Source organism: Erythranthe guttata, chromosome 14, assembly GCF_056151865.1.
Source record: "Erythranthe guttata isolate IM_541 chromosome 14, IM_541, whole genome shotgun sequence".
Taxonomy (NCBI): domain Eukaryota; kingdom Viridiplantae; phylum Streptophyta; class Magnoliopsida; order Lamiales; family Phrymaceae; genus Erythranthe; species Erythranthe guttata.
Window position 1 is genome coordinate 20,903,157 of NC_142546.1, and position 12,222 is coordinate 20,915,378.

Sequence of the window (12,222 nt, forward strand, 5' to 3'; positions counted from 1 at the left end):
GTGTACTACAAGGCTAAAAGCATATTGAACTAATACTGTTTACTAGTGGATAACATTACCCCATAATCTAAAGTGCTCTACCTAAACTATAGATACAACATGTGTAAGTATACAACAGATTAAATGCATCAAAGAAATTACAGAACATCTTCCTAACTCTAATAAATGCAATTTAATATTTGTCTTTTCTATTTTTAAAATCCATCCATGTTTGTGTTTGAGTCGTCCGGAGATGGCCAGATCACAGTCTCGATAAGCCGTTCACGCATCAGCTCCAAATTCTGATCGGATATCCTTTCGTACATCTCCGTGTGATCACATTTCTATTAGAAAGAAAAAAACACAATTAAATACGATGAAGATCTCGATTTAGTGAAAGAGGAAAACAACACAAACCAAAAAGAATGACACTGTAGAGTTCTCATACCTTAATCCATTTTCCGTAGAGGTGAAGACGAGTCACCATTACTCTTTCAGCGAGTTCTTGACTCTCCTTACCGAGTTCGCTTATAAAGCGCTTCCCATAACCACGATCATTTGTCGCGACGTAACTGCGGGATTCAGTAAGAATTATGAATACATTACCAAAACTTGAAAAGTCAACCAAAATAAAACGAGCATACATCAATTGAGTTAGTATCTACGAATACGATACTGCAAGGCCGGAAATGCACAGAGATAAACGAAGATAAATTTGACGGACTTACTCATACAACCATCTGTACTGTGGAGGGTTCATCTCGTAGAGCTGGTTCAACACCGTTCTAACAGCCTTGTACGTGAAATAGTTGAGAATTTGCTGCACCAAAAGTTCACTTTCATCAAAACCAACTAATATAATAGCAGATTAATAACAAATATCGACCTGGTGAATTCTCAATTGTAAATGTAGTCATTGAATACAATAAAAACGGACATTGATAAAATTACGAAACTATTCGAACCTGCATGTGAAGTTCATTGTGTTATCGTTTTTGTAACTATACTATAAGCATTTTAGGCCTAATTAAAACACCCTCTTTTAATTTATCTCCAAAACACCCTCTTTTAATTTATCCCAGAGAAAATATAAATAAGGGTAAATTACGGCCATTCCATGAGGTAAGGTCAAATTACGGAAAACCACTTCCTATTTGGGTAATTACAACCACTCCTCAACCATGAATCTTCTTACACGTCCACCCTAACCCTAAGGGTGTCAAATTATAATCTTCTAGATTAGATTCTAGATTATATGGAATGTACTCTAGTTTGTACTCATTTTGTACAAAAGTGCAGTTTCAGATGCACCACGATCCGATCTAATGCACCAGGATCCGATCTGATATTCACAAATCAAGAGACACATCTTATAATCATCTTATTTCAAAATATGGAGTCGAATAGTGTAAAACGGATACAAATTGGAGAATATTGTTCATAAATTAAAAGATTCTACTAAATTTGAAGACTAAGGCCACCATAAGACTAAGGCCGCCAAAAAAATTCATAGATGATTGTAATTACCCAAAAATAAAGATTGTTTTTTTAATTTAACTTTACCACGTGACAGCATTAATTTCCTATAAATAAACAATTTTCAAGAAATTCTGTCATATCGAAGCGAATTATTTAGTACAATGAACCAAAAAAAAAAAAAAAAACAAAGAGGATTTAATTTCTTACAGTTTTGACATCATCAAAATTATCTTCATACTGTCCGGCAAGTTCATCAACAACCACAAGACTCCTATTTTTCCTCTGTTGAGTCCTCAAATTCTTGGAACCAGACAGAATTTTCATGGAAGAATAATCAAGAAACGAGCTTCTCAGCTCCAACGAAGACCCTATACGAGGAACACGCTTCTTACCAATTGAATAATTACGCCTCCTCTGCAAACCCAAATCCCCGCTCGAACATGCCTTCGAATCAACCAACGACGAACCCACTACAGACACCGTTCCGACCATCTTTCCACGCGCGCGCGTTTGCAAAAACAATCAGTATTATTGATTTTTTTTTTTTTTGAATTTCGAGAAAATGAGAGAAGCCCACGAAAGAAAAGCAAGAAATAGAAGTTGGGTTCGAATAAAAATTGGATCTTTGGGTTCAGAGATGAGAGAATTCAGATATGAACTTGGACGGAAATGGTGTTCAAATACACAACGGAATTTAAAGAAAAGGGGGAAAGTGTGTTTGGATGGAAATTTGGAACAAAAGAAAGAGAAAAAAGAAAGAATCTTTGAAATGGGGTTTGTAAGAACTCTGACCAGAGAATAATTTGAGGTCCGAAATTCTCCAACCAGAGCAGTTTGAATCTTTAAGCAAAAGTTATTCATTTTGTTTTTGTTTTACCGTAGGAAATTAGCCACCTGGATGATTCTAGAATCTCTAATTTGGTGGCCTTCAGCCACGTGGCGGGACCCCCTGTCGGTCTGTCAACACCGTGTTTTTAGGTGGCTAATTTACAAATTTCGTATCTAGTTAGATTCTGTAGACTCGCTTCTGCCCAAGTCAATTTTCTCATTGGTTTTTTTTTTTTTTTCTTGAATATTTTTTTAGATTTTAAATACTTCCTTTGATGTGTAATAACTTTAAGGGCAATTATCCAACTCTTTCCTTCGTCATTTTTATGAAAAATATTCTCTTTTTTTATTGCACATGTGAATTATAATCACGATTGATTCTTAACATTAACATAAGATTAGCTGATTATACCATACACATACTCCTCATGTGCACAACTGCATCCAAGTGCATAATTCATGTACTTTAACCTCTAGTAGATTATGTATTAATCCAATAATTAAAACCACAATTTAACAGTTAAAAATCATGAGAATATCGTGACTACATATGTGAACGATGTCCGCGCCCATCAACGAATAATGCGTAACACACCATGTACCTTCAATTTATCATCGTAAGTTTAAAATCGAAGTCTATTGTTAATTTTCAAAAGTTCACCAACATTCGTTTGTCAAATTATCATAAATTTCTTCCATTTTTTAGTTGATTTTCATAAATTTGCCAATTTCAACCAAATTTCCATAACTTCACTATAAATATGGGAAATCTCCTAATTTTTTAGTAATATTTTAGAGTTATTGTCGTATTTTGTTAAAATACTCCATTTCAGAAGTTCGCTACCGATTTTCAACTATTTTTTTAAAGTTTATTGTCGTATTTTATTAAGATACTAAATTTTCAAATAAAAAATACAGTACCAACTTTCAACCAATTTTCTGAAGTTTGTTGTATCTTTTTATCGTGTTTGTTGTCATTTATTATCATCAACTTCTTCTACAAAGATTAAATTTCGAAAACACATAATAATACACAACCGAATAAAATGCAGAACTAAAGGCAACAAATCAACATTGTATACCAGATTATTTATGTTAACCAAAACAATCAAGAGTAAAAATAATTTATGAAGCTTATAAGTATACAACGTTGATAGATACATAAATGAAATCGTATTACCTAGAAACACAAACACATGTTAAAAGTACTCGAAGGATCTCTACACTTTATAAAACATATCTGTGCTTTTGAAAAAAAAATCGATGAACTAAGGTAGAAAAAAACATTTTTTCTAGCCCTAAACGACATTGAATCATCAAGATTCAATGTAACAAAATGGAATCAAGGGTAAGATAGAAACGGTACATCAATTCAATGTATTTGTAACAAATGAAATTGTTTTCCTATGGACTTTCAGCTAAGACAAATATTTCAAGTACCCTTGTCCTTATAATTTTGTCAACAACTAAGGATCATTTGTTATTTTTTCCTTAATTTAATTACAGTCAGTTTTACTTTTAGTGATCAACTTTAGTATATGCTCGTTTATTTTAGATTACTCGTTGCTAAAAGTTGACTATTGATTTTTCAATTCAAGCTATTTTACAAGAATGTAGGTCTTTTCAGTGCACCTATTGGTTGGCTGCACACGGTTTATTAGTTGGCTGCGCACGGTTCCTTTATTACAAAGAAAAAAAAAGAAAAAAAAAAGAACAATTAGAACCATTCATATTTTGTGAAACAGTAATCACTACGAAACTAGCTACCTAACTATTAATTCTTTTTTTTTTTTTTGGATAATTACCTAACTATTAATTCAACAAACTTTGAGATATTCTGGTCTAAATAATTATAATATCTTAACACTTTTCCTTAAATTGGTTTCTGCAGACAATAGTTTATATATTATTTATGCTGAACAATTTATTTAAAATCATAGCCATTTATGTATTGTGCACTGGAAATAAATCAAATTATCAGATACTCAATTTAAAAGTATTTTTTAAATTATATTCTTCATAAAAATAGTGAAGTTAAAATATTTTGATTAATAACAAGTAAAGCATTTTAATTGTGAAAATAAGAGTTGTCTGATTTGTTAAAAAAATAGATTTTAGGGGTGTACTGAAAATTGACCCAGATATTGTTTCATTCCATAAGACTTCTAGCTCGAGCTCGATTGTAACTATTTATTTTAATTCGATTATATTCAACAAATAGTCAGACAAAACTCAAATAATTATTTTATATCTACATACTTTTGTTACAATTTTTTAATGCATAATGATAAGGCTAAAATACACCACTCTATAAATTTTTCATTTTTGTAATTCTCCACCTAAAAATTCAAAGAAATGGATAATCCTCCTTCGAAATATTCTTTTTGTTGCACTTTGCTCCAAAAGCCATTTTTTTATGGGCATCATACAACAAAAATCACATTTTAAAGGGGCAATGTGTAGAAAAATAATATTTTTTAACAGCCAACGTGCAACATAAATAAAATTTAAAGGGGCAACATGCAACAAGAAAACTCAATTCCAACGAAATAACTCATCGAAATTTTGCTATCGGGGCAATGTGCAACAAGAATAATATTTTAAAGGGGGGCAATTCACTTTTTAAATACTTGAGGGGGTAAAGTGAAAAATAAGAAATTTAGAGGGGGTGACGTGCAATTTTCCCCTAATGATAATCTTTTTTCTCTTTTTTATTTTTTTATTTTTGAGAATCAAATACATAATGATAATTACTTAATTAGATAACACCGAATTAACCAGGAAAGAAAAAAAGAAAAACTGAAAAAGAGGTGAAATCAAACATCCAATAAACAAAAGTTTATACGACACCGTTTCACCAGAAGGGCTTCCAACTCTTCCCCTCGTCGATTTGTCTCGTGCACGGTAGCCAAATTTCCAGAACATCACCCGATTTTGTTAAGCACAAAAAACCCTTCAAACAAATTTCCTTCCGACAGTGGGTACAATGTTCTACAGAGGGTAAGAATCAATTTAAAAAACTCTTTTCTTGTCATTTTTTTTTTATAATTTCCCTCAATTAAGTATTCAGAAATCCAGATTGATTTAATGTCAAACTAACGTAATTTGCCGAGGATGATTGACTATGTTTCTGCACATTTTGTTGTCTTGTTCTTTCCGAGTCTAATTTGGGGGTTTGTTTTTTGATTATTTATTTTCATTGTTTTCTTTGCTCGATTAATTTTTAGGAATATACCCTTAATCCCCCATAACAAATTTCATATTTCAAGAAGTTTGATTAATCATTTTCTAGCATGCTATTGCTCCTTAGATTCTTGTTGTTTGAACATTGTTTGCAAAAATATATCTGTCTGGTGTAAGAATTACATACTCAATCCGTAGCTACAGATGAAATTCCGGACTCATTACGTGTTAAAACGATTACGATTTACGAGACATCATTTTTTTTTTGTGCCAGAAAGGTGTAGTGCTGACCTAGTGAATGTCTTTGTTTTTTTGGCTATGTAGTAAATACGCGGATGGTGGTGATGCGCGAGAAATGGGATTGAAACGCCAGCGATTGATGGATCATGGATCGTCGTATTACGGTCCGAATTACATGTACGACCCTCCACCCCCACCGCCCCCTACGTATTCTTACGTCCCGCCCCCTTTTCCCGTCGTACGTCTTCGTGGCCTCCCGTTCGACTGCGCAGAGGCCGAAATCGTCGACTTTTTCCACGGTCTAGACGTAATCGATGTCCTCTTTGTACATAAAAGCGGCAAGTTCACCGGAGAAGCTTATTGCGTTTTAGGGTACCCTCTACAAATCGATTTCGCCCTACAGAGGAATAGGCAGAACATTGGCAGGAGATACGTTGAGGTTTTCCGGAGCAGAAAGGACGAGTACTATAAGGCTATAGCGAATGAAGTGCTCGATGCGCCTGGCGGTTCGCCGCCTCGTCGCGGCGGCGGAGGCGGTGGTGGTGCAGCCGCCCCACCGAGGGCGAGATCGTTGGAGGAGAGGGACTTGTCGGAGTTTAAAGGGGTGTTGAGGATGAGGGGGTTGCCGTTTTCTACTAGCAAGGAGGAAGTTGTGAACTTCTTTAAAGATTATAAGATTTCGGAAGACAAGGTTCATTTGATTGCAAATTCCGAGGGGAGGGCGGCTGGAGAAGCGTTTGTGGAGTTTGCGAGCGCCGAGGAATCGAAAGCTGCGATGGCTAAGGATAGGATGACACTTGGACGTAGATATGTCGAGCTTTTCCCTGCTTCGCGCGAGGAGTTGGAGGAAGCTACTTCAAAGGGGCGGTGAGTTTTTTTGCTACCCTTTCCTTTTCTCGTTATTCTGTTTTGCAAAATCGGTTTAAATTCTGTACTTATATATCTCGTTATTTACAATTTAATAACTTATAGAAGGTTGTGTTATTATCTGTTGTGTATGCCAATTGCCAAACTCATGCACACACACACACACACACACACACACACACACACACACACACACACACACTCGTGAAACTTGAATTATATTTTTTGCGCATTAGATTTTCCTTGGGCAAGGCTGTATGTGATACAGTTTACGAGTCAAAATTTTGTACAGACTAGTCCCTGCTTTATTAGATCTTCGGATTCTAGTGATTTCGAGGTTGTTTATGAAATTCAAATGGATTATAAAGCACCGTTTTCTGTGATTAATCAAGACTCGAGTCGTATCTAATTACTGAAGGCATAATAATGATTACAGAATTATTGGTGATGTTTGGTTATGTTTCCAAAATGAATTTCTAGTTTTCAAAATTTCTGATGGAAAAAGTAGATTATTGGTTTTTGTGTAGAAAATGGGAATATGTTTGGATGAAGATGTATTTTTAGTTTTATGTAGGTGTAGAAATGAGAATATGTTTGGTTGTGGTGAATTTTCTCTACGAAAGTACGTGCAAAAGTAGAATATAATGATTGAGGATGATGATAGTGATAGTGACTATTATTATTATTATTATTATTATTATTATTATTATTATTATTATTATTATTATTATTATTATTATTATTATTATTATTATTATTATTATTATTATTATTATTATTATTATTATTATTATTATTATTATTATTATTATTATTATTATTATTATTATTATTATTATTATTATTATTATTATTATTATTATTATTATTATTATTATTATTATTATTATTATTATTATTATTATTATTATTATTATTATTATTATTATTATTATTATTATTATTATTATTATTATTATTATTATTATTATTATTATTATTATTATTATTATTATTATTATTATTATTATTATTATTATTATTATTATTATTATTATTATTATTATTATTATTATTATTATTATTATTATTATTATTATTATTATTATTATTATTATTATTATTATTATTATTATTATTATTATTATTATTATTATTATTATTACTATTATTTTATTTTATTTTATTTTTTATATTCTTATATTATTATAGTTATTATTATTTTATTATTTATTAGTATTATTATTACTATTATTATTATTATTCTTATAACTACTTCTACAATGAATATTATTTTTAATAATAATAATAATAATAATAATAATATTATTATTATTATTATTATTATTATTATCATCATCATATATTAATTTCAGTATTATTATTTTTGTTATTATTATTATTATTGTTTATATTCTTTTATTATTATAATTATTATTATTTTATTATTTATTGGTATTATTATTATTATTAACATTATTATTATTGTTGTTGTTGTTATTATTATTATTATTATTATTATTATTATTATTATTATTATTATTAGAAGAAAGAGAAATTTGGAGGAGAGATAGTATAGATATTAATGAGGAGAGAGAAATGAGAGGAGAGAGAGTGTAGATATTAATGAGGAGAGAGAAATGATAGGAGAGAGAATGTAAATATTAATGAGGAGTGATGTATAGAAGGAGAGAGAAATGAGTTGGTTGAATAAAATATATAGGTTAGTTAGTAGGTTTTGGTAGGTTTGAAAATTGAAAAAAGTATGAATAGTGTATTTTCAATAGAAATTTGATAAGAGAAAATGGGAATTTCTGGATAAAATTGTCAAACAAACATGATCTCGGTTTTATGAATAGTATAAAACTGGAAATGAGTTTTGGAAATAAAAACAAACATCCCCATTGTGTCTAAGGTAGAGAATAGAGATTGCTACCTTGAAAGATTTATCGAAGGTAATAATGGTTGTATCTGAATGCCAACCTCGATATAAATGAAACTTCAAGGTCGTTTTCCATCGGGATACATGAAAGACGTGAACTTATCGTAGTACATATTCCACCTTTCGTATCTAATCTAAAATTAGCTTTCTCCGGCGCAAACTCATGGGGATCTCTTTCGTACAAGTAAAGCTGTTATAAAATCTTGAAATTAGTATGCGAACTTCAAGATGATAAAGGTTCTATCTTTAAGTCCTCGTGCTGAAAGTACGAGAATCACTTAGGAAAATGCTAAGTAAAAAAGATGAATGAACTAGGTAAAACCGATTTCCTATTTCGTTAGGAGGTGAAATACTAGGTAAAATGATTTCGGAAAAATGATACTACACAAAATCAATTTCATCACCATTTTTCTTAAGAACCGAACATATCAAATTCCTTGTTTTCATTTGTTTTTGCATTTTTTTTTTCTCATTTTAAATTCCATGAACCAAACAGATCCTTAGGTACTGCATATCGGGAAAAAGATCGAAAAAATTAAAAGCGAGCCTGGTCCTATCTGAATAGTTGTTACGATATTTTACTGATGAAGAAATCAGTTATTTACTTATCTTTTGACAGATTTTTCAGAATTACCTCTTGCCCGACAACTTAAATCGGTCGTATTAAATATGTATACGAACTTTAAAACCGGAAGTTAATGAGTTTACGTTAATCAGGTTAATGTCAAGATCGTTCGAAGGGACCGACGAAAGTGAACCCACACCAGTACTACGAATGAGGGGGCTGCCATTTTCGGCTGGCAAGGACGACATAATCGATTTCTTCGAGAATTTCAAATTGTCGGAAGAATCAATTCACATAACCTACAATTACGAAGGAAGGCCCACCGGAGAAGCTTTCGTGGAGTTTGCTAATGCAGAAGATGCAAAGGCAGCTTTGGCCAAGGACAGGATGACACTTGGCAGCCGTTATATAGAGCTCTTTCAATCGTCGCCCGAAGATCTCAACGAATCTCTCTCAAGAGGACGGTGATTAATTATTATTGTTATTATTAATTTTTTTTTGGGCCCTCGTTTCTTGTTACGATTTTAAATATACTGCTTGTAGTGTCACAGAACATAGGAAACTTGTGCTTCGTGTTTAGCTTGAGTTTCTTGTTTGCCATGTTGGTATGAATTTATACTTTGAATTTTTCCATGGAATTACTATTTGGCATTTGAAATTTACTTCGATTTTGTAATGTTTACTCCACGTTCGGTTACATATGTCGGATTAATTTGGATTAGATCATATTCAATCAATCAATTGGGAGTCCTCGCTTTGGATCGCAGGTATAACTTGTAATAATTTAGCTCACGCGCTTGCGATTATTGCCTAATAAAAATCGATTTTTCCTTAAAAACATATTTAAATATGATTTTAATTAATATTTTGAAATGATGTCTCTAATTTAATAATAATCATATCTTAACTTATATTATTTCATTTCTTTTGTCCCTTCCGGTTGCACTATTAAACGAAGTAAAATTCGATGACTAAACAGTGAGGCTTTCGATTGACAAAATTTGTACTTGCTGAAACTTGCTACAAAAATTGAGTCTCGAATTAGATGCTACTATTTCATTAAATCAGCAACTCTTATCTCTCGTGTGATTAATTTTGTAGGGGCGATTAAAAAAAGTAATGTTTTAATCATTTCATGTAATTTTATAGTATGGAATAGACCTACAAGTTCAATAATTTTACTATGTTATCTATGTTAGGTTTTACACAATTAAAACACGTGCAGAAGAAGGTTGATATTAGAAAAATAAATTAAGGTACACGGTGGCAGCCGCCGCCGCCGGCAGACATGCAACCCAAGCTAAAGAGAAAACACTGAAATGCACGTGCTGTACGGTAATAATTCAAATTTTAGACTTGTCTTGTTTTTCTTGGGTATCCTAAGTTTTATGTCTGTAGATTGCTTTAATGGTGCTACTAATCTCTTACTGATGTCACTTTCCCACTCATCTTCTATCCCACTCTAAAGTATAATTATATAAATAACCCCTTATTTTTTGAGAAATTACATTCAGCCCCATACACTTTGTAAATTTCTTACATCCATGCCTCTACTAAAGGATGTTAATGTAAGAAATCTACATATTGCTAGAGGTGGATGTAATTATAAAAATTGAGGGATTTTTGCATAAATATACTTTACCTCACGAGAAGTTGTAATTTACCCAAAAAATATGTTTTAAGAGCTCAAATAATTTTTTTTTGAATATAATATGTTCTGATTTAGGCTAATTTTAATAAAATCATAATTTTTTCAAAAAAATAAAATCATAATGAGTTTACTTATTTTCTAGAGAATATATCTAAACAAGTTTCTAAGCTTTCATAAACTTTTAAGCCTTTCCTTCGTATTTCTAAGCATCGACTCGTGTAACTAATTTGAGGGTTACTTTTCTATGCTACACCGTGTGAAGGTTACACCGCGTATTTTTTTACCGTTGCTCTACACATCGATTGTGGTGTGTTTGTGATTGAGTGTATATAAATAGTAAATATATACCCAGTGTATTTTACCCCGTGCAGCACAAGTATAAACCCTAATTTGTGTAGTGGCTTTTCTTATTATTTGTCTATATAATTTGTCAATTTCCTTATAATTAGCATATGGCATCTAAAAAGAAGAGAATGGGTGAGGGGTTAGGTTCAATCTGGGTATACCCCACTTTGTATTTAATTTGGGGAAAAAAGAAAATGTGCCTTCAAATTTTGAATTCTAAAAGTGAACCAACATTTTGAATTTTTGGCTCAATAAGGACAAAACTCATTTGAATGTCCATCCTTTATTTTTCTATCTTATTCAGCAATTAACAAACAAACAGCTGCTGCTTTTTGCATAATTGATGGATCCTTAATCATTATAACCCTCCTTGGGGCAGCGGGCAGACTGCCCGAATCTTTTCCTTCCCGGTTGGCAATTTCGGTATATAATACAAAGCGGAGTTTAAATACACTTCGCACTCATGAAGTATAACCTATGTAACACTAAATAGAAGATAAAAAAATATATACTTGTATAAATCCACCTTCTCCTTAAAATTAAACCTCGTCTCTTACATTCTAAACTCCATTTGCTTCTTCGTAGAATAATTTTAGCTCGTACGTGCCATTCTTGTTTTGCTTTCTTCAGTTTTCTTTTTCAGCATTCTAACTTTTTTTTTTTTAATAATTATTTTGATTTAGTAGTAAGTTTGTCTATTTGATCCAAAATCCTTAGTTTCTTGCTTTTAAGTTTTCTTTGTCCCTCCACTTTTTATTACTTTATATTTTTCAGTCAAAAGATTTGTTAGGTTATAATTTCTATAGTAATTAATGGCAATTCTGTTTCAACACTTTCTTTGTAGCCCTTTCAATTTATGCTTCTATTGGTAAAAGATTTCAGTTAATAGGTTTTGCCTCAAAACTTCATTAACTACCACTTTTAAACAAAAACAAACCACCACAACAACTTTGTCACCATCATATCATTAATCCCCTCACAATTTTTTTTTTAAATAAATAAATAAATTATGGGTCCAACAGCTTGTAGAAGAAGAACAAGAAAATCATCAGCATCTGCAAGAAGAAGAAAAACCCTCATTTTCAAGAAGCAGCAGCTTGTAAACTCGAAGAATCAAGACAATTCGCCAGTTTCTTCGCCTGCGAAGTTGAAAGTGGATGATCT

The 12,222-nt window shown here is 31.6% G+C and overlaps 2 protein-coding genes across 2 annotated transcripts; one reads left to right on the forward strand and one right to left on the reverse strand.

Moving 5' to 3' along the window:
• Window positions 1-3: 3 nt before the first annotated feature.
• LOC105964699 (chaperonin-like RbcX protein 2, chloroplastic) lies at window positions 4-2,317 on the reverse strand. The gene is made up of 4 exons (XM_012989201.2): window positions 1,666-2,317; window positions 708-799; window positions 428-551; window positions 4-323 (listed from the first exon to the last, which is right to left on the reverse strand). The coding sequence occupies exons 1-4, from the start codon at window positions 1,948-1,950 to the stop codon at window positions 195-197; spliced, it is 630 nt and encodes a 209-aa protein (XP_012844655.2). The 5' UTR covers window positions 1,951-2,317; the 3' UTR covers window positions 4-194.
• Window positions 2,318-5,046: 2,729 nt separating this feature from the next.
• On the forward strand, window positions 5,047-9,757 carry LOC105964700 (uncharacterized). Its single transcript, XM_012989202.2, has 3 exons — window positions 5,047-5,286; window positions 5,794-6,576; window positions 9,215-9,757. The coding sequence occupies exons 1-3, from the start codon at window positions 5,273-5,275 to the stop codon at window positions 9,528-9,530; spliced, it is 1,113 nt and encodes a 370-aa protein (XP_012844656.2). The 5' UTR covers window positions 5,047-5,272; the 3' UTR covers window positions 9,531-9,757.
• The last annotated feature ends 2,465 nt before the right edge of the window (window positions 9,758-12,222 follow it).